Source organism: Myzus persicae, unplaced genomic scaffold (assembly GCF_001856785.1).
Source record: "Myzus persicae strain clone G006 unplaced genomic scaffold, MPER_G0061.0, whole genome shotgun sequence".
NCBI lineage: Eukaryota > Metazoa > Arthropoda > Insecta > Hemiptera > Aphididae > Myzus > Myzus persicae.
In genome coordinates, this window is record NW_019101513.1 from 442,181 (window position 1) to 465,352 (window position 23,172).

The 23,172-nt window shown below is 27.8% G+C and overlaps 3 protein-coding genes across 3 annotated transcripts; 1 reads left to right on the forward strand and 2 right to left on the reverse strand.

Moving 5' to 3' along the window:
* The first annotated feature begins 6,449 nt into the window (after positions 1 to 6,449).
* Positions 6,450 to 7,353, forward strand: LOC111029406. The gene is made up of 3 exons (XM_022308390.1): positions 6,450 to 6,741; positions 6,845 to 7,218; positions 7,277 to 7,353. Exons 1-2 carry the CDS (start codon positions 6,579 to 6,581, stop codon positions 7,144 to 7,146), a joined length of 465 nt encoding a protein of 154 aa, XP_022164082.1. The 5' UTR covers positions 6,450 to 6,578; the 3' UTR covers positions 7,147 to 7,218; positions 7,277 to 7,353.
* Positions 7,354 to 10,008: 2,655 nt separating this feature from the next.
* Positions 10,009 to 18,034, reverse strand: LOC111029400 (kinase suppressor of Ras 1). The gene is made up of 15 exons (XM_022308385.1): positions 17,882 to 18,034; positions 17,671 to 17,811; positions 17,451 to 17,595; positions 14,634 to 14,849; positions 13,436 to 13,642; positions 13,260 to 13,370; positions 13,075 to 13,199; positions 12,769 to 12,945; positions 12,540 to 12,677; positions 11,980 to 12,153; positions 11,738 to 11,923; positions 11,537 to 11,670; positions 11,343 to 11,480; positions 10,615 to 10,744; positions 10,009 to 10,542 (listed from the first exon to the last, which is right to left on the reverse strand). The coding sequence occupies exons 1-15, from the start codon at positions 18,032 to 18,034 to the stop codon at positions 10,390 to 10,392; spliced, it is 2,328 nt and encodes a 775-aa protein (XP_022164077.1). The 3' UTR covers positions 10,009 to 10,389.
* A 3,990-nt stretch (positions 18,035 to 22,024) lies between these two features.
* LOC111029402 (52 kDa repressor of the inhibitor of the protein kinase-like) lies at positions 22,025 to 23,068 on the reverse strand. Its single transcript, XM_022308387.1, has 2 exons — positions 22,634 to 23,068; positions 22,025 to 22,549 (listed from the first exon to the last, which is right to left on the reverse strand). Exons 1-2 carry the CDS (start codon positions 22,679 to 22,681, stop codon positions 22,199 to 22,201), a joined length of 399 nt encoding a protein of 132 aa, XP_022164079.1. The 5' UTR covers positions 22,682 to 23,068; the 3' UTR covers positions 22,025 to 22,198.
* Positions 23,069 to 23,172: the final 104 nt, after the last annotated feature.

Sequence of the window (23,172 nt, forward strand, 5' to 3'; positions counted from 1 at the left end):
TAAAATAGTATGAATATCACGAACCACGAATACCCCTATCTTAACTCGTAGTCATGATATATTATGAGTTTATTTTTTTGGCATAAGTAATAACAATTCAAAAAAAGCGGGTAAGTGTATGTCGCTGTGCTATAATAAGACGTCACGTCGCTGTAATGGATGGTATTATTGGTATTAAATTATTTAAATATGAATTCAATGATATCAAATCATTGTATACGAAAAACGATTTTGAGCGGAGACGGTATGTCAGCTTAGGATAGGTATTTTATATTGTTATTACTATTATTATTAATATAGAAGCCGGTAAGTTGAATTAATATTATTCTTAAATTACCAGTGATGCTAGAAAAATATTAAATGTACCTATGTAAAATTGGACTGTTTCGGAACAGAATTACAACAAATTATAAATGTTATTCTTTGTATTAATATGCAATTTAGTCTAAACTTGAACTTAAAATGTTTGTAAATAATAACATTAATAATAATTCATATATTTTTAGATATATTAGTTACGGAAAAAACTGTGGAACCTTGTTTTAAATTTCCAATTCTTAGCTATAAAAATTGCCAAATTTGAACAGTAAATTATTTTTAAAAAAAATATTATCAACGTGTTTTTAATATTTTTCAACTGCTATTGTAACAAGTTATGAAGAATCTTGTATTACATTTTCATACTTTTTGATCCAACCAATAAAATTATATTGACATTTATAGAGAAAAAAATTTAAAAAAATGAAAATTGAAAATTTACGTCAACAGCTTAAAACGAGTCAAAATATTTTTTAAATTTTGTCAAGTATATGAATTGATGAAATAAACATTTGATGTAAATTTTAAATGTCTACGGTAAATTTTTTTTGTCACTGTCATCAAGTTTTTGAAAAGTAAAAGTGCTTTGATTTTTTTCAACAACGATTTATAGGTAAGAAATTTATTCTAGTTAGTACTTTGGGGGGTCAACAGTAAAAATGCTCAATAGTTTTTAAAAGCGGCTAGAAAAACAGACAAAAAATTGAGGAAAAACGGAAATTTTTTCGGAAGTATGGTTTTCAACAAAACCGATTTTGGTTTTTGATGTAACTCTAAAATAAAAGATACATGAAATTTTCACTGAATGTTTGTATCTGCGTTTTCTATACGACATAGAATTTTCAGAGTATTTTGACGTGTGTTAAACTATTTAGAAGCATTTGAAATTTTCGAATATTATTTGTTTTTTTTTTAACTAATATCGATTAAATAATTTACACTCAGTCAAAAAAAAACTGAAAATGTTATACAAGGTTTCTCGTAAGTTGTTTTTAGTGGAAATTATAAAAAGAGTTGAGCGTAAATCCACAATATTTTATACGACCGTTTGAATTAGGAATTTCGACAAAATTCGAAAAAATCGTGAAAATTCGCAAATTATTTTGGGTTAGAAATTAAATAAAAATTTTCTTTTTACATCTATGATTTAAAAATTGAATACAAGATTCTTTATAAGTTTGTCTAACTTTATATAAAAAAAAAATCTACCGGAAAGTCAGATTAAAGTTTTATGAGTGTTTGAAATTGAAATTTTTAAAACATTGGATATTCACTCCATTACTCATAATGTGATTTTCTTTTTTGTCGTAATTCAAAAACAAATAACTGAAATTCACACCATATGTTTGTATTATCAATCCATGTATTTGATAAAATATTTTTACTCGTTTTGTGCTAATTACTGATATTTTCTGTCGGTCAAAAAGCATGTACATTTATTATAAGGCTCCTAATATATATTTACAATTTCAGTTGAAAAATATTAAAAACACATCGACACTTTTTTTTTGTTATAAGCATTTATAGTTCAAATTTTGACAACATTCATATCATTCAAAATGTCCAAACAATATCGTATAGATTTAAATTTTTTAAATTTTTTACTTTTATATTTAAGGGTTGAAAATGCAAAACAAGGTTCAGTGCAAGTAGATTATTCTGTAGCCAAAGAATCTATAAATATGATTAGACAGTTTTTTTTTTTTAGTTTTTTTATGTTCAAATGCTGTGGTCGAAATTACATATTAAATAACGATTTATGTTATTTTGTTGTAAATAAAAAATATTAAACGTGGGCACTTGCAACTTTTAAAGTATATTATTATATTTTATACACGATGACTTTTCAAATGTATTTTTTTTTTGTCAAAAATGAATATATCCCTGTGAACATGGCACGTATGATCTACGTGTATAATAACTATAATAATAAGGATAACTTTGGTGTTTGTATATACCTACCTGGTTATTATTCGCATAATATTCGTATAATATGTGATGAAATGATGAATTATGTTGATTTTACGTTAACAATACGTATATAAATATTCATACATTTTTCGCGATAAAATTACGTTTATTCTACGTTGATTATATATATTGATTATTGGTTGGTCGAAATTACTTCTAAATGTAGATTTGATAAGTATTAAACGTATATTTTATGTTAACGATACGTATATACATATAAATTGTTTGTAAAAAATATTTATTGCTATTTTTTTTGATAAAATATTGGGTGATAGCTAAACTAAAATCCTCGCCCCTATTGTGTTAAAATAGCCCTCCACTGGGTCGAACTTACGTTGATGCTTGGATAAACATTTATAATGTAATGTGTAGTGGCATAGTACGTACAGTCTACAGTGTCATCACTCATCAGTAAGTTGTAATTGTACCTTTTTTATAGCTAAAATATTTCAACATTCAAATTAAATATCTGGAAGAGTATTCACTATTCTGAACTCGGGTAATATTTTTATCTTGAGGGAATATCAATTAATATAAAAATCTCACTACTTTTTTCTAATAACTTAACTCGTTTCATGTAATTTTTATCAGTATAAGAAGATTTATTTTGCATTTTTAACAATTTTAAACTTTAAGGACATTTTTTCATTTTGTAGAGCAATGTTTTATTTGTATGGCATTTTTTGAATCCAAAAGTTGAATTTGAAATTTTATTTTATGATTTTTCCATAATTTTCCATGAATTTTTTAAAAATATTTAACAAACTATAACTATGCATATGTTAATAAATATACGATCTAAACCTATAATAAAAAAATAATGATAGGAAAAAAGTAGTGTTTCTAGATTAAAGAAAACCAAAACGATCAGAGCTGTGTGTACAACTTTTTTACAATCTTTTAAAATGTATATTAATAACATTCAAATCAAAATTTAGGGCATAAATGCACTTTTAGGGCATTAATATCCCAGACCTGACAATAATTAATAATATAATAAATACCTGGGTAATCTGTTTTAAAAAATAATTAATTCAACCTACCGTAATACTATAACAGTAAAAACTATAATTCTATATAATAGCAATATGAATACATAATACAACTAGCTGATCCCGGGCACTTCGTTGCTCGTTAAAAATACCATATCTATATAAGAGACTTGATGCCTAATGGTGATAATCAGTGGTGTATTGGTACGGATACGCGGGTATACGCCGTATACCCGTCAGCAGATTTTCGATTTTCAGCGTATACCCAATGTAAAATATCATTTTACGGGTATACGCTCTTAAAATAACTCGAAAACCAATTATTCATAGGAAAAATTGTTATTTTAATATAATAATGAATTTTAAATTAAATTTATTAATAACATTTTGAAAAATAGATGTTATTAAAATATTATGTAATATTACCAATATGGAGTATGAATGCTCAGTCCATGGTTCTCAACCTGTATTATGTCATTTATAAATTATAACGCGCGGCAAATGTGTTTCTTGCGATGTTATGTTTTTGTAACCACTGATGTTATTAAGTGTTTATCAGGCTATGGCCAATTAAATGGTTTATGGTGTTTATTTATAGATTTATTTATAAATTATTGTTACTGCAATAATGGGTATTTTCCTTCTTGAATCTTGCTATTCGAGTTTACGACTTATTGTACTTATCGTAGTATCGTTTGACAAAGAAGAATGAATACTAGTCGGTTCCATTGATGATCAGTGTTAATTTTAATATTATTATATTAGTAAAAATACTGAAAATTTAATAAAGAAATAAAATAAAAATAATATAATATAAGAGATTAAGTCACCTAATTATTGTAATGATTATTGACTACGAGCGAAGCGAGAAAATTTTTTTTTGGTAGATTATACATATTTTATTAGTGCGTATACCCATAAATATATTTACCAATACACCACTGGTGATAATGCGAATATTATATTATCAGGTATACGCAATCCACCACAGGTGGATTGCAGACCCCGCTAGGTGCATACTGCATACTATACTACTATCTATATCAGTGTTCCCCAACTGGTGGTTCGTGGGCCAGTCATAGGTGGTACTATAGATTTTTTCTTCGATTTCTATGACAAAGTATTTATAGCCAAAAACATTACGACTTATTGAGGAACCGTATATTATACGGTTATCATATCGTTGTTGCTGCCGACGACCGAAAAGTATTTTCCACTTTTATAAGTGTGTAGGTATCAGAGTACATAGACATTTTTGTGTATTCTTGTTAAGGAGCAAAAAAAAAGGTCTTCCTAGTTTTCATAAAATTGTAGTGGTCCGTGACCTACAAAATATGGTCGAAGTGGTTAGTGGTGGTAAAAAGATTCTATACGGTTATATGAATAATATATTAATATGTTTTGTCTTTATTTTATTTTTTATTTTGATTGTGGGCACACCGATGAGCGGTTATAAGTGCAACTCATCCTCCTCGGTAGGCAATGTGCGAGGATTCAATTTGATGCATGCTTAAACCTGTTCTGCTCGATTAACCATTGGCAACCAAAAAACAAAAAAAAATACAAATTTCCACCAAAAGAATTAAGAAAATAAGTTATTAATTAAAATAAACTTGTACATTGTAGGTATGGCAATGGCACGGCAGCTTGCGGGTTTCCAGTAACCTGCAACCTGATACCTGACCACGGATTAATATATAACTATATAAGTATATTAATCCGTGAACCTAACCTTTTCATCCGTCAAATGATGTGTTATACTTGATACTGTACATCTTTGACTGGTAGCATTTCGAGTTCCGCGACTTAAGTTTGTATGTCTAATTGCTGTCATTTTCAAAAACAAAAATATTCCATCAAAACTTACCAAAACTCCTAATATTCGTACCTACAATGCTTTTCTTTTATGTCAATTGCATGTATTTTATTTTATTTTTATTTTTTATATTGATACAAATATTCGGTAACCATATAGTGTTGTACGCTCGGTAGTCGGTGAGTAGTATTATTATTATTCAATTTACACGTTAAATATTAAAAAGTATTTTGTGTGAGCCACCCTTTACACCTAGGAATATGAAAAATAGTTTATATCACTCTCTGAGACCTGCTTAATATACACACAAGATGTCATGAAAATCGGTCCAGCTTTTTCGGAGGAGTTCGGTAACAAACATTTTTCATATTGTGAAGATTTTTTATATTAGATATACAGTTAGTAATATGTATAAGCTAACATATGATCTCAGACTAAAATCATTTATCATATTCAATGATTTATCAATGAATACAAAGTTATCACATCCATATTCCATAAGTCATTTATCTATTCTGCGTCATAACAGTTACCTACTCAATAAAACACACATTCATCACATACTACACGATGCAGTAGAGTGGTTTCCTTCTTGCTCGATCTTTTATTTCTCCCATTTATTTTTAAGAATAATTTTTTTTTTACAAAAAAACCAAAGTTCCAACTAGACCTAATTTTGTAGAAAAAACCACCTTTAAAATTAAAAATTGAAACATTTTAGATCCTGAGAGGAGCAACGAATGTATTGATTGATTTTACAATGGTGTATTTTTTCTGGATCTGTCACCACTCACCATTTTATGGCAATAAAAATGCTTCGATTGGCTGTCATATAGTATGCGATCTACCGGCAAATGCGTTCTACCGGCTGCTATAGGATGCGGTCTACCTGCGGTTTTTACATAGGCTTAAGTTTATTTTTAATAGGTAGATACACTTGAATCTTTTAGACATACTTTATCTTAATTGCATTATACACGTATAACAATACTTCAACATTTTGTAAAAGTATTGGCTCAATAGCTCAGTATGTCATTTATTGCGCGACACCACATTTTAACACCATATTTTATACACCCAATATGTTGGCAAAAGATTTTTATTCAAAAATTAGTAGTGACGAATCAACAAAATATTTTTTAATTAGCAAAAATCTTGTGGAAAATAATGAAAATGCCGAATGTATTAAGTGTGGAAGTGCTATGAATTTATATCTACGTAAGGAGAGAGGTAAGGAAAGGAGAGTTTTATGTTGTAAGAGAAAGGGATGTCAAACAACACAAAGCTTAAGGTGAGAAAATTATTCTATTAATAATAATTATACTACTAATATTTATACTATTAGATAGGAAAGATAATGCTTTTTGGACTTATATTGACAACAATGGTCGCCTAAATAGTGGACTAAGCCTCAGTCAACAGTTAAAACTAGTGTTCTAATACTGGACTCAACTACTCAAGGTTTATCCAATAAAACCATCATGTCTTTAACTGGAAGATCGTCCAACACCGTATGTGACTGGATGAATTTGTGTCGGGATATACCACTAAAAATGTTCGAAAAACGTAATAAATTTGGAAGACCTGATGTCATCATACAAGTCGACGAATGTTTGCTAAGAGGATCCAGAAAAAATCATAAAGGTAATTTCTATTTTATAATTGTATAATTGAATACGTAATAAAATACAATTTTACATTGAATATTAATTATAAAATATTATAAATCATCATTAAGTTGTTAAAGGTCGATATCGACTTGCAGATTTGCCGAGTGAAAACATCGAAGACGAACATGGTAAAAGAAATTATGGTAGACGAATGGATGGTCCTTGGGTGTTTGGATTATGCGACTATAGTGAGGCACGATATTTTGTTGTCGAAAAGCGGGACAAGCAAACTTTACATGACAATATGACATTATTAAAAGAGAGGTTGTATTGGGTTCTATTACACACTCTAATGGATGGCCAGGGTATAATGGGATCGCCCACTATGGTTTTACGCATAATACAGTTAACCACAGCGAAAATTTTGTTGATCCACTAACACAAGCGCACACTCAGAGGATCGAAAGTTTATGGAGACCATTACGCTTAAAAATAGTTAAAAATATGTGTGGTACAAGTCCTGATATAAATAAATTTAATGTAATATTAAATTATACATATTATTGCAGGTATCTCATGGAAACATGGTGGCGAGGAATAAATAAATCAGATTTATTTAATGCATTTTTAAGAGATATGGCGGAAGTTTTTGTAAAACGTATTATATTATATTTATTTATATTCATTGACAACAATATTTTAATTATTAATTTTTTACTAGACATTACTACTTCAATAATTATGCTATAATATTATGATATTTTTAATTTATTAAACCGCATACTATATGACAGCCCTTCGATTTTTTATTTCAGCTATTTTTCTGATAGGAAAGTTAATCTAATTGGTACTCTGCAGGGTAAAAAGTAAAAGGGTCCTAATAGCTAGTTATAAAAACCACCAGAAAAAAAAACTAAAAATTAAGAAAATCTGAGATTTTCTATGAAAAATCGATTTTAGTTATAATTCAATTCTGAAAATAATAACCGTAGATTCATGAAATTTTCACTAAATGTTTATAATATGTTATTTCTTATGCACCTGTTAATTATTAACAAACTGTTTAAACTCAACAACTATTAACCGTAGTACGTAGGATACATGCAATTTTCACCAAATGTTTATTACCATTATTTTTCTGAACATGATATTTTGATCATCGTGTTGTGCTATTTATAGAAATTTGACATTTACTTATATTATTATATTGTATACACATTACACATGATGACATTTTCAAATTCAATATTTTTGAAAAAAATGAATTCAATCTACTGTAGACTGTACTACTAATGCCTAATAGTAAAATAAATTACTTGAATCACAATAATAACATACAATTGATTTAGTAATATTATAGGCTAACACATCGCTTTTGCCCAGGATTGTTTTTTGTTTACAATGATTATTGAATTCAAATTTAGCACATCCATTACAATGACTTCGACACCTAAAGTACAACATAGCGCTACTTACTTACCCGATTTTAAGTTTTCACTGCTCCATAAGGTGAGTTTACTGACACCAAAAAAAATTTGACTTAAAATAATATTATTGTATAAAACCCATAAATTATTTGTCGCTTCTCTCAGAATCTAAAGAAAACAAAAAGTCCAGAAATTTATTTACATAAAAATCTCATAAAAGAGTTCTGTATGGATATTGTTCACTGATGTTCATTAAACTTAACAGTTTATCCATTATAAGTATCTATAATTCATAATATAACTAAAAAAATTTGATTTTTTACAAATCACATTTATATGTTGTCTTTGATACTAATAAAATGGAAGATTGACAGCTCAAACTTTATAACTCGAATTTTTGATAATTCCAAAGAATATCTGGGGTGTCAATACATAAAATTTTTTCCATACGACCGATTCAATTTATCCAGGTTTCAATGTCATTGAAAACATTTATAATTAATATGAAGTAGGATCTATGCATAGACAAGTATTAAAATAACATGTCAAAATTGAATAGTTTCATTTTACAATCAATAATTCTGTAGTCGATAGAACTATGAAGTTTATTATTTTTATTTCAATTAATTTGTGTTGGATGACTTATAAGTTATAAGTAATGTAAATAGGTATATGCAAATTGATCAAATACTCTTTAGCCAGTGGAACAAATAGTTTTATTTTTACAGGGGTCAAATCCTGAGATTTACCACCTGGCACACACCAACCATCATTAATCATTATAAGTTTTAGGAGAAAATCAGTACATTTACAGGAGCCACCATACAGATACACGACTAACACACATTGTTTTTGTATTGGTAGGCAGTGGCGCCCAGATAGGTTAGCAAGGGATGCAACTGCATGTGCTCTCGTGATCCGTGGGGGTGGGTGGGTAACTTGTTATTTGCATGTGCTCTCAAAATACCTCTGTGCGCCACTGTTGGTAGGGGAAGGGAGCATGTGTGCAACTGCCTTTAACAAATTTCAATCCCTGTAAACATTATACATGTAATACATATGATACTTATTATCATTTAAATTCATGTTAACAATTTTTTATGGTTATACAAATTGAAACTAGACAAAAACATGTACATGTTTACAAATATAAATTGTATTAACTATTTGCAGCTTTTATTCAATAATTTGTACGTGTATTATAATCTTTGGTTACTTCATAGTTGACAATTAAAAGATTGGTACATTCAACTAATATTATTATAAACAATAACATTAATTTTGCCATACAAATTAAAATTACTTTGAATTTTAAAGTAATCAATTATCATCTCAAATAATACAATCCTCTTGAAAATGGTACCAGTCAAAAATGACTTCATCCACATCTCCCAAAATATGTATGAAATTTTATCAGCCATACATTTTAAATTAATATTATGTTCTCAATAAAAAAAATAATGTTAAGATTTGAGTATGCAAAAACTATTACAGCATTTGAGTAATTGAGTAAAGTATATTTACACTTGAGTGAGTATACTAGGATATTGCCTTCTAGAAGTATATTATATTTGTGATTTGCAAAATTATAAAAAATGTATTCAAGCATAATAATTGATTTTAATCATGGTAACAAAATTGAATATTATCATGCATATTTTTGTTTCTAAAATAAATAATACATTAAAAATAAATTAAATAATCAATTGTTTGATAGTTGTACATATTATTTTATAATTATAGTTTAAAGCATATTTTTTAAATAGTGCAAACAGCTTTTCAAAAATATTAAATTAATATTTTTATTTTTATTAGTGCTTCTTAAATAAATTGAAGACAAATTACTTAATTTGATTTTTACTAGATGGATAATAGTAATTACTGTTTTATATCATTAATTTTTTTTGTATAATATGTGTATGTATCACATTTACATGAATTTAAATAAATTTGACTGCCAACACAATATAAACAGAATATACTATACAAACAGTCCATAAATAGATAACAATAGAACTATAATACACAATTAACAAATATAATAATAATAATAATAATTATAATAATTAAAATAATAATAATAATAATAATAATAATAATAATGGAAAATACATAATTGCATTACATAAAGCGCTTTAATCAAGATTACCTGTATAACTGAGCTCTGTAAGTTGTTTTATTACAAATAATTATTATACCATATAAATAAGTAAAGTCATTGGTATAGCCACGTTATAATACTGTTAAACTATTTCTTAAAATATGGATTCTGCTGATCTCGATAAATGAATTGGATGTGATGGACTACGAGCTAAACGTTTACGTGGCAATCGTTCAAGTGTCTTAAGCATTTGAGCAAAATCTGGTCTTTTTTCAGGGTTAAACGACCAACAAGTCATCAATATATCCTACAATTTTTATATATTAATAAATAATGTAAGCAATAATATCATAATCTAAATTTGAATAATAATCTTTACTTTGACATCACCAGATGCTTCTAAATTGGCTAATCTTTGTTTCATACCACGCCCAATGTTCCAAATAATAACTTCTGGACTGGCTGATTTGAACGGCCATTCACCACATAACAACTCATACCAAACGGTTCTATTATATAAACACATTTTATAATACAAGTAAATGTAATGGATATAGTATACAATTAACTAGAGGTAAATTATTGAATATTTATATAATAATATATATATATAACAAATTATTGAAATAATAAAAATCTCAATATAACAATTAAAACTGTCGTTCCCTTGAAAATCTCTTGATATATTTGTATAACGAAATATTAAATGTATCTTGGTCCCCTCTATACAACAAAGTTTTCATGGGTGAAGACCTCACAATTATGAGTTTTTTTGGCTATTATTATGCGACAAGACTAATATTCATGTCCTTAAAATTTGAATTTTTTATTAAATCTTGTTAAAACAAATTTTGTTGACTTAGGCTTTTGATATAAAGATTCCATACACCAAACTTTATTCTCAGTTCCTTGAAACTCGTTATATCACGAGTTCACTGCATAATATATTTTTTTTCAAAAATGAATTTACTACTAAATAATTATGTATTAAGTAAGTATTAGCTGAATCTGTTATTATTATGTTGATATAAGTAGAATTGCTATTTAACTTAACATTATTTAATTAATTGTGATTCTTTATTAAAAGTAAAATAAATTTGTAATTACCCAAAAGCATAAACATCTGAAGCTTTACTAAATGGTAAATCTTCTTCCTCGGGTCTTTGGTGAACACGCAAATTACGAACTAATTCTGGTGCCAAATAGCATAACCAGCCTGGTGGCACAATGAGACCATCTTGGGTCCTATAATAATTTAATTAGTAGACATTTATTTCCACTTTTTAATTATTTATAATTACCGGTTTCGAAAACATAATCTAGTTACACTGAATAAGCCAAAATCAGTTATTATGACTTTCCCATTTTCTAAGAATATATTTTTACTTCTAAGGTCTTTATGTATAATACCTTTCGCATGTAAATATCCCATACCCTATGGAAAAAAAAATTTAATAATTGTTAGTTTAATTAAAGAAATTAACTACATAAAAACAGCTTGCCTGTGATATTTGTTGAGCAACCATTGTGGTGCGACTCATATTAAATTTATCTTTGAGCACATGTATATGTCTGTATAATGTCATACCATTTGCAAGACTTGTTACAATGGCTAATCTAGGAAGCTTCATACAGGCACCCATAAATAAAATAAGATTTTCATGACGAGTTTTACGAAAGGTTGCCACCTAAAACAGTTTCTGTGTTACTTCAACCTAACATAAAATATGTTTCAAATACTTACTTCAGCTTTAAATGCTTCTAAAGTTTTTTCATAATCTAAGTAGTCCATATTTATTACTTTGATAGCAACTGGTCCATGCCAATTTCCACTGTATACAGTACCAAAATGGCCTTCTCCTAATTTGTCACACATGTTTAATTCATCCCAAGGTATGTCCCATTCTTGAAGAGATAGCTACAACATTTAAAACATTTTTTAAACATTCTCAGGAGCAAAACAATGTTAAATTCTATTTGATCAAACTATTCGATATGAAATAAAAATACATAAATTATTTTTAAGAAAATATTTAAAGCATAAATCCTGATAAGGAAGTATGCATTTTTTATTAAGTTATTTTTATTTTTAGTCTTTAATAATAAGCAAAAGGTGATAACTATTCTTCTGTCATCCTTTGTTTTAAATGTATACAACTTAAATGCACAGCTACAAAAAATACTCAATTTGAAAATGTATAAAAGAAAATAAAAAAATTATAAACTAAACTTTTAAATAACCTTTTTAAGTCTGCAAACAGCAATGATCATTAATAAATAATGTTTTGGAAAAAATTAACTCACGCTATTTTGTCTTGGCCAACCTCTTGTTTCCATTTCATCGGTATCCCAATTTTGAGCTTCGGAAGAATCCATTCTAATTGATGTTTGTTCTGAATCTGTACTCCCACACCTTGATTCAATAAATCTACATTGATTTTTCTAAAATAAATAATTATAACAATGTATATTAATTACTATTATAATAAAATAAACTATTAATAAAAATACATGACACAAATTGTATAAGTACCTGTAATTCTTGTGAATAAATGGGGGTGTCGGGATAGTTGAATTGTTCATGAGTAATAGCTGGTGTTGGTAAAGAAGAAATATGTGTTTGTCTGGTATTGACTAGAGCAGGACTTGAAGGTGTTGAACTATTTGTACTAGATGGGGCGGAACTTGATTCAGCTCCACCACTTTTAGACTAAAAACAAAATCAGAAACAAAAAATGTACATTTGAACAATGGTAGACTGATACTTCAATTTTTTTTAACATATAGTTGTCTAAATTTAATTAATATATACAATTCTATACACATTATTTCTACTTACAGAAACTGGTATTGAATTGATAGATGGTATTCTAGTTTTTCTCTTTGATAATAATGAAGAAGAAGTCTTGTGTGAAGTAGGGCGATTAAAATTAGGCGAATGATTAGCTGATGAACTAATTAGCTCTGTACAACAAAAAAATATTGTAGAACATACATAAATTTGTTTAGCAAAATTTAATTTACCATCAAGAGTTGAGTCATTATCATCTGTTGCAGCATTCTTCGTACAATGTAATGGAACTTTTGACAAACAGCCCTTATGATATCGAAATTTACAAATTTTACACTTAACACCTACAATATTTATATAATATACAAAAATTAAAATAAATTTGTTGCAGAATTTAAAAAAAACATACCCACAAATACTCGTACAGAACATTGTTCACAATAACCAAGCATAGGCAGTAAATTTGAAAAATTGTGACCAGTTTTAACACAAATATCAGGAACTAAAGGTTTTGGAGATTGAGGCGTTGTTAATCCATTAGAAAAAACTACATCAGGATTTAAATTCCGTCGACTTTTTGGTGATGTTAATTTAGAAATAGGACTATCAGTGGTTCCTGTAAATAAAATATTGCTAGTTTATATTAATTATATAATAATTGTACATCAGATTAAGCGAAAACTGTGTATATATTTTAAATTTAAGTATATGTATTATATAAAAATTGAATAACATGATTGACAAAACATAATTGGTATTTTGTAAAAATAATAGAGATAACATGCATTTAGAGAAATTTGTGGAACTTGTTTTCATATTTATTTTAGTCTGCAGGTCAAACAACGGGTTTATGTGTTATTAAATGGCTGCCCGGATTAAGTACAGTCAGGTCTAATGGGGTCCGGATAATGAGGTTCTATTGTACAAACAATAAATCATTCAATTAAAAATCAGTCTAAGCAAGTAAAAATTTAATTAGGTAAAATACAAATATTTAAATATTTTTGAATTTCAATATTTGCACATACATTTATACAACTAACCTACGATAAATGTTATTCATGGGTCAGTGGCATAGCATATGCATTGAAAATTTCCAGCACTGACTTTTGAAAAGAAAGTAAGTCAAGGAGATAATAGAAAAAAAGTTACTATTAAAATGAATGAATTGTATACAAAAACCTAATAATAAACATTTATATTTAAAATAATCATTTAATAAATTAGAATTGAAGTTTGAAAGTTAGATTAGTTTCCATGAAGAGTTGTAAGAATACCCTGTGTTACTGTCCATTCGCTAGCAGCTGGGAAAGAGTGACTATTAAAAATTACTGAGAACCAAAAATTATTTCTGATTTGAATAATTTATAACTATTCAAATATTTTAGTAGATATCTAAATCCAAATTGTATAAAAACGATGAAAGAATAATAAATCTAAAGTGATTGATATAAACAAGAAGAATAAACGATTATTAACAGATATTGGATCACTACAGATTACAAAAAATCATATATAAGTTCAGAAAAGAAAAGTATGAACTTTAATATTTATGAACCACTGAAATTATCATTTTATACTATTAAAATAATTTGTTATTTACTTACTATGATTATGATTAAATAAAGTAGGGGTTAAAGGTGGAGTGTAATGATTTAAATGAGTATTTCTAGGGCGACATGATGAAGAAGGAGAATGACCTTGGACAGACGATGGAGAATGCCCAGCTTGTTCACAACGAACTTCATATTGACGATACCAAGAATCCCAATACAATGTAATTTTACATTTTTCTCGAGTTCTGCTTCCGACCCTTATAGTTTCTAAAACACAAAAAAAATAATTAGCAATCAGATAATTTTTTTAATTTTTATGTTTTTAAAATATAAATTTAACTTTTAATATATGGTGAGATATTTGTGGACACTGAAGTTTAATTTTAAGTAACGTCAAACTAAATATTCTTTATTTTCCAGAAATAGATAACTTATGCATAGTATTCCTTCTATTAATGAACCATGATGCTATGTTAAACCAATAACTGTGACAACTGTTTATTGGGAAAAAAATATACAAATTGGTCTAAAAATTGACCCAAGAATTGCCTCAAAAGATGCACCATACAGCATTGTAGTTGATTAAGATTTACTGATTATAATTTAACAGTAATTTTAAGTTGATAAGCTCAAAAACTATATTAGATCTAATTTTTAATGTATTAGCTAGCTTAGGAGCAATATCTTCAAGATTAACATATTCAATTTTAAGTAATGAGCTTGTAAGGTAAGCTTGTAAAAATATCTATTGACAGATCTGAAGGAATCAAATGGGTTAAGTTAGGTAATATTTCCCCTGAAAGGACTGAAAGTATCGAAATAAACATAACCATTATGAAGTTATTACAGTATGATGTTAAGATGTAAGATGTTGCCAAAATCATTTCTGACCTCCAAAACCTAAAAACAAAGCTTTTATCTAAGGAATACCAGTTGAAATAAACTAGAAAAATATTTTTATTTAAAATAATTAATGATTTTTGATATTTCAAAATCAAATAAACTAGAGGCATTTTTTTGTGCTAGATAATAGCAACATAAAATAAACAAAAACTTATAAATTAAAAATATTAAAAAATCTTATGTTAAGTAATATTTACAAATTCTGCTCTCAACTAACAGTTAATATTTGTAGATTAAACAAATAGCAATGTAACTCCAAATGAAAGAACTTAATTAAACCTAAAAAAACTAATTATATAAGCATATTGACGTTGTGAAACACAATAGACTAAATTACAAAATACTTATAAAGTATTTTTATTATATTTTGTTTTTTTCCTATAACTCATTAATTTTTATAATTATGGTCTCCCATAAACTATTTTTTTAAATTAAATTCTTTAAAATATTTTTTTACAAGCGAATTTTCTCACACTTGACAAATCATAATAACCCAATAATTAGCAACTTAAATACCTTAACGCTCCCTAATAATCCTCAATGTTGTCTGAAAAGGAGATGGTGCAGAAATCTATTGTAATAAAAATTCACCTAACCTCGTCTCTCTCCTAATTTCTTGTACCTCAACATTTTACTATCACTCCTCATGCTCAGAGTCACTAGTGGGTGACTTCTTAATCACGTCTACCAGATTATTTTCAAGTCTCTTATCACATATACCTATTGTGCTACCTTAATATAGATCGTATATTTCTTATAACAAAAAAAAATAACAATTCTTTACAATAACAATCAATCTTATTGTTTTTTTTTTTTTTTTTATTGAAGAACTTTCAATATCTGTATTCCAGACACAATAGGTAAGTAAATATGATAATAGACCTATAAAATAATAATAAATAACATTGAGAGAAACACGTGGTGAGGGAAACCCATCTATTGATAGAACCCAAAAGACAAACTTTATTTATTAACTAACATTGTTTATGGTAGAAAAAGAAACAAATTTAGTTTGAGTAATACCTAGCCAACTCGTATGCACCAATTTTATGATATATAACCATAGCTACCATATTATATACTCAGAGATGGATCCAGGGAGTTAGGGGCCCAGCCCCCCCCCCCAACATATAATTTTCCCAATTTGTATTCTACTTTATTCAAATCACAGATAGGTATGATAATATATTATACATATCTGAGGACTGTGAATCCAATATTGTAATTGTATTTGTTGTAAAAAATTGTGTGGCCCCTCTCCAGATCTGGATCTGTACCTATATATACTAATACTTTATCAAACATACATATTATACAAATTAATGTATAATAAAAAATTATTGAAAATTAAAAATTTTGGATGATTTTCTTTAAAATACCAATTAATGATTATTTGCATTTTAATAATAATAGGAAATTACAAGAATTAAATTTAAGTAATACCTACCAAACCAGTATGAACCTAAACCATAATATATCTTTGTAATTATACTTTGGCTGGTGATATTGTTTGTTGTATCGGAGATAAATCAAAAAGACAATTGTAAAAGTAAAATATTACAAAACTTATTGATCGTATCCCCAAATATTTGTATTTAAAATTAAGCTTAACATTAGAAAAATCTTTTTAAGAATTAAAACATAATTTCTTCTAAATTTAATGAAAAATTCAATTATTTAAACCTACTTTTATTATCTAAAACCAAATGTCTAATCATTCATCAAACTATATGTTTGATAACCTAAAAGCAAATTTCTTTCTAAGTCAAATAATGATCTCCTGAGTACCTTGATCTCTCATATAGTTAAGCACAGATACATAATATTAACATTTAGATATATGTAAATATTAACTGTATATAATAACAATCCAAATGTAAAATAAATAAAATAATATAAACTATTAAAAAATATGTTTAAGTTTAAAATGTGTCTAATATTATTATGGTTAAACATAAAACATACCACTATATTTTTTCAAATTATAAGATGCTCTAGTTAATCGTCTAAGTTCTTCATCTTTGAGAGAGTATTCTGGAAGAATTGATTTCAATTCATTCTCAGACTTTAACAATAATGCTTCAATAGAGCTAATATTTTCACATATTCTCTAAAAAATTATAATTATTACAAGTAAATAATTTAGTAATAATTGTTTATCATTAATAGTGAGTTCTATACATACTTGCACAGAAAGTGTACTAAGTCCTACAACTTCTAGCCATTGATTTATGGATGGCGAGTTTCTTAGTTTTTGACAATCAAACCGCCCCGGATTTTTATGCCTATTATTCAACTGCACTGAAAACAACTTCACTAATTTACCCTAGAAGAAGATTGAGAATGTATGTATAAACAAAATGCATATTAAAAATAAATAGGGTAAAAGTGCTTACTTCTAGAGTTCTAATTTCATGTTGAGTAAGTTCTGCGCGAGTCTCGCAAAGATTCCTCAAGCTGATCAACATTTGTGATGAAATGTCGATGACTTTTTGTATCACTTCAGGTTCATCGCACATCAACTGCCTATCAAACTCCTCTTCCGCCATTCCATCATACGGTTATTGCACAATATACATCCTGGGCTCTACGTGAATATCTTTCACTCAGCATCTACCGTCTAGTCGCAATTTGCTAAGAACACAAAAAAATGTTCACAAGACTACAAGAGAAGAGCTGGATCACTATCACGGAAACAGGTCAGAAAAGTCAGATAAAACAATTTTTTTTTTCGGTATCTTCATCATAATTCAAGGACATTTGATTATTTAGGTTACCGCGGTTATGACAATGAACCAAACTTTATTCGTCAATCGTCATTATTATAATTACTAATATTATTTATTATTATTATTTATTAGTACTATTATAACCATTGTTTAGTATTTAGTATTTACCACGATTTAAGATAATATCATACTTAAATCGTGGTATTTATTATGATATATAAATTATTATTATTATTATTATTATTATTATTACTATTATTTACTATTATTATTATATTGTAATATTGTATGTACTTAACTGCATGTCTGCATGTACTATCAATATCACAAAAACTAATAATACATTTTCAATTATAATATAGGTATGTTGCCTCGGTGGGATATTATTGATATTAATATATTATCCTGCAAGCACTCTAGTCGTTGGTAATCGTATTAGGTTGGCTTTGCCTTTCGGGATGTTAACCAATTAAAAATGAAGGTATATAGAAATGTATTCAGTATTGTCATTTTAAAACTTATTGTTTAAAAAACAATTTGTTATAATTTTAAAATTATAAATTGTATTCTATTTCATTTTTGTAGTCTTTGTTTGATTGTTCGTCTATCGCTATCTCATCCCTGTAATTAATACTTTATAGTTGTTGCCTAGGTATCGTTATTCGTTAGTCGTTACCTAGGTATAATCAATAAACATTAAAAAGCAAAATATATTTTTAATTGTTTTCTAATACAGAAATATTGTTCGATTATTATTAACCATATTAATAAAGTATAATAAACATAATAACTATATTATATATAAGTTATATGTCTATTTTGTTAACTTTATTTATTATAGGATGACCATTGACCTTAGACATGTTTAAGACTTTAAAACTAAAAACTTAAACTTCTAAGAAGACATCAGCGCACTATTTATTTTATGTCTCAGACCCACCAGTGCACCTGCAACACAGTGAATTAACAGAACCAACCTAGTATTACTAAATTTATTATTTAAGTGAATTTACCTATAAATTATAATCAAAGTTAAAAGTTTAGAACTTCAACTGTGTTTTTACTTTGACTTTTTTACAATATTTCAATTTTAAATCAAGATATGACCATTATTTTATTTTTATTTTTTTATTAAAGTTACTAGTATAAAACTATAATAACCTAACAATTATATAATAGATAAATAAACAATTCGAAATTAAGATTAACAACAGATAAGTTCATCACATATTATAATATTATATTCAGCCTCCAGTATAAAAATGATTATCATTTTTATGGCTGTTTCACATTTGGTGTTTAAAATAGAGTAAAAATTGAGAGGAATATTAAGAGGTTTAAGTGTCAAATAGAATTTGTCGTTTAAACGAAAGAGCAGGACAGTTAAATAAAATATGAGGGAGGTCACAGCAAGATACACTCATGACTCATTTGAATGAAGTGTACTGTGTACAAAGCGGCATTTTGTTCAAACCAAGCTTGTAAGAGTGGCTAGGTAATAAGGAATATCCTTTATAAGTAAACGATTAAATTGAACTATGTGCGGTCTTTGTAATTTGAGGTGGTTAAACCAAATATTTTTAATGATATCTGGTATTGTATGTCTATATCTCGAAACGAACTTAGCCGGTAAGTTATACCAATAGGAAGACCAGAGTAGATATAGGAAGCGTTTTAAAAATGAGATAAAGTCAGACTGTGCAGGTAGATGCGTATGAGAGGGATAATTTAGATGAGATGTGTATTTAGCCAAATTATCAGCTACCTCGTTACTACTTTAACCAATGTGACTGGAAATCCAAGGTAGTGGATAATGTAGTTTGATTGATTGAGTTGAAAACAAGAGATTTAATACAAAGAACAAGAGGGGAAAGGTGAGAGTTGAAAGGGTTGGAAACTAAAGCTTGTAGGCATGACATAGAGTTAGAGGCTATTAAACATTTATTCGGGGCGAAAATGACCATTATTAAATTGTAATACATACAACATACCTATTACGTTATAATAAAGTCAGAACAACGGTGCTAAGGCGGGGCGAGAGTGCGAGACCAAGACGAAGACCAACACTACAAGACTTGCAATTTTTCTTTTTTCCCGAAAACATATTAGTCTAGTACTAGATTGAATTAACTAATATTTATAACGAAAATAATAAGAAATTATTTTTATAGTTATTAAATTTGATCAGTATTCGAGGAAATGTCGAATTATTGAAAAAAAGATTAGAAATAATTGGAATTATTATTACATAATAAAATACTAATATTTCATTTTCTCAAAATTGATAAAGTGATCTAAAGTTGCTGCCTTGTGGCATGTGGCCTTGCGTGCCTTGCCCGGTAGCCTGGCTTGCTTATATAAGAAGTGGCCTGGTCCTGGTGTGATCAAAATAATTAATATTTAAAATATTTAGCTGTTTTTGATGACTGTAAAAACAACGAAAACAAATTAATAATGTGATATGTGAACCACCAATATTATTAAATTGTTTCATACTTCACCCAATCAAAAAATGGTAAGCACACATCTAGCAATAAGACAATAAATGGTAAGAAATTAAATGGAAAAAAATGGCCTGAAATAAATTTATGTGGCCTGAAAATATCTGTTTGCCCGGTAAGAATTGTTGAGCCACTCCGCCCCTGCTATATATTTATATTTGACTTAAGTTTCATCTCAGAGGTCTTGGCCAAAAACTTATACACACAGGCACACAACTGAGACAGATATTTAATTTTTTTTTATACATTTTAGGAAATAACAAGTCTTGTAAGAGTCTTGCGCGAGACCATGAACAATACCAAGACTGAGTCTGCAAAACCTGAAAGACCGAGATTAATACTAACGTGTATGCCCAAGACGGCAAGACCAAGACTAAGTGAGTCTTGCTAGTCTTGGTTTTGGTCTTGTTTTGATCATTACTAGTCACAAGGAGAAAAAAAATTACTAATGGGCAATAGCAATATAAATACTTATATAATAAAATATTGTTAGAAATATAGGCTGACACTCTGGCAGGTGGTCTGGAGTGCCTCCAAGGAATTTAAATTTAATACATACATTACAGCGAATATACTTAATGATGAGATGTACACTCGAATACTTGATCCCTAAGATACAGCAGATGAATGAGTTTCAATTTTTTTCAAATAAAATACATGAGAAAATATTTAAAAATTAATAAGGAACTTTTAAAAAAAAATTATAATCTAATCTTTCAAATGGGTTTATTTTTTAAAAGTACCCTTTACAGCTTACGTTCATAAATCAGATTACGACTATGTGGGCGTTCTGCAAACTTAAACTATTCAGTTACATCAATGCTTCTAACCCTTTTTACTGATGCGTGTGCAACGTATTACAATTCTTATGGTAAAAATAACTTGAAAAATACTTTTAAGAGCAACCATTTATTATATCATAAATGGTAATTACCAAGGCTCGTAAGTTCATGCACTAAAAAATGTATAGATAAGCATGCATTCATGCTCTAAAATTTTTAAATTATGCACTCAAAATATGCATTATGTAAAAAATTCACGAGCAAATTTTAAAATAATTAGAATTTACCCATTAATTTTAAAATTATTTTACTCCTTTTTATTTTATACATTTAACAATAAAACTTAATAAAATGAATACTTGTGAAGTTCATAAAATTTGTCATTTTTATAAATTTTAATTAAGTAGGTACCTAGTCATTCTCTGTCTAATTTTGGAACGCAATTACCCAGCACCTACAATGAAAACATTTGGAATGAAATATTAGGTATTTGACATTTTCACGACTCGTACAAGTAAACAACTCATCGACGACTGGCGAGGCCGCAGTGGCGCAACTAGGGCTAAAATGTTGGGGGGGCTGTAGCCCCCACCTGACATTATATGAAAAGTAACCCGTGGGGGCGATGCCCCCACACCCCCTAAAAATTCACCAAAAAATATAATAACACAAGTACACAACAACAAAATCTATTTATTTATTCAAAGTTTCATTTTTCTTTTATTTTTATCAATAAATATTTTTAATATTTGTTCAATTGGAATCTCAATGTCTTTTTCAATATGGAGTATTGATAGGTTACTAAACCGATCTTGGTTCATTGTGGACCGTAAATATGTGTTTATCCTCCTCATAGCTGAAAAAGAGCGTTCTGATGTGGCGGATGAAATCGGCAAAGTAATGGCTACTTGTACCATTAAATATAAATTTGGAAACACTTTTTTATTCAAATTTTCTTTTATAAAATTGAAGTCCTTTATATTATCACCAATAATATTTTTGAACACCAACATTTCGCTTTTTAAATTTTTTTCGTTAATGTTTAATATATCCTGAAAATACATTTTATTTTTTATTATGAAATGTTTTACATTGTAAATAGTAAATACTAAAAGGTTTGTATAAATGTAACCTACCTTATAATGTTCAACCAGGAATGAGCTTCCTTCATAATCAAATTGCATTAGTCTATCAGCAGAAGTAGCAAGGCATAAACTTTATTCAGAAAATCGTATTTTCATACTGCAAATAATTGAGTCCATGATGACATAGAAGGCGTTTAATTTCCAATATTCTTTTTTATCCGAATCATCATCGCTTATTTTCATGTTTTTCGGAGGCTCAGACTTCAGATCATAGGTAAACAAGACCCCCCCCCAATCAGCTGATCGAGTTTCGTTTCTATATTGTTCCATGGTTCATAATCATACCAATGTACTGAAATAAATAGTTTTCTAAAAAACAATTGACAAATACAGACATACAGGCATACAGCTAATGATATCTACGATTCACCACATTTATCATAGGCATATAAAATAATTTTTAACTTAAAATAAAAATAAATTAATTAATTTTTTTCCAAAAAAAAAACAAAAAAAAAATAAGAATTATAGTTGAATATTAAAAAGCTTATTAATATTTAAGGAAATAATTGAATATTTTTTTGGGGGGG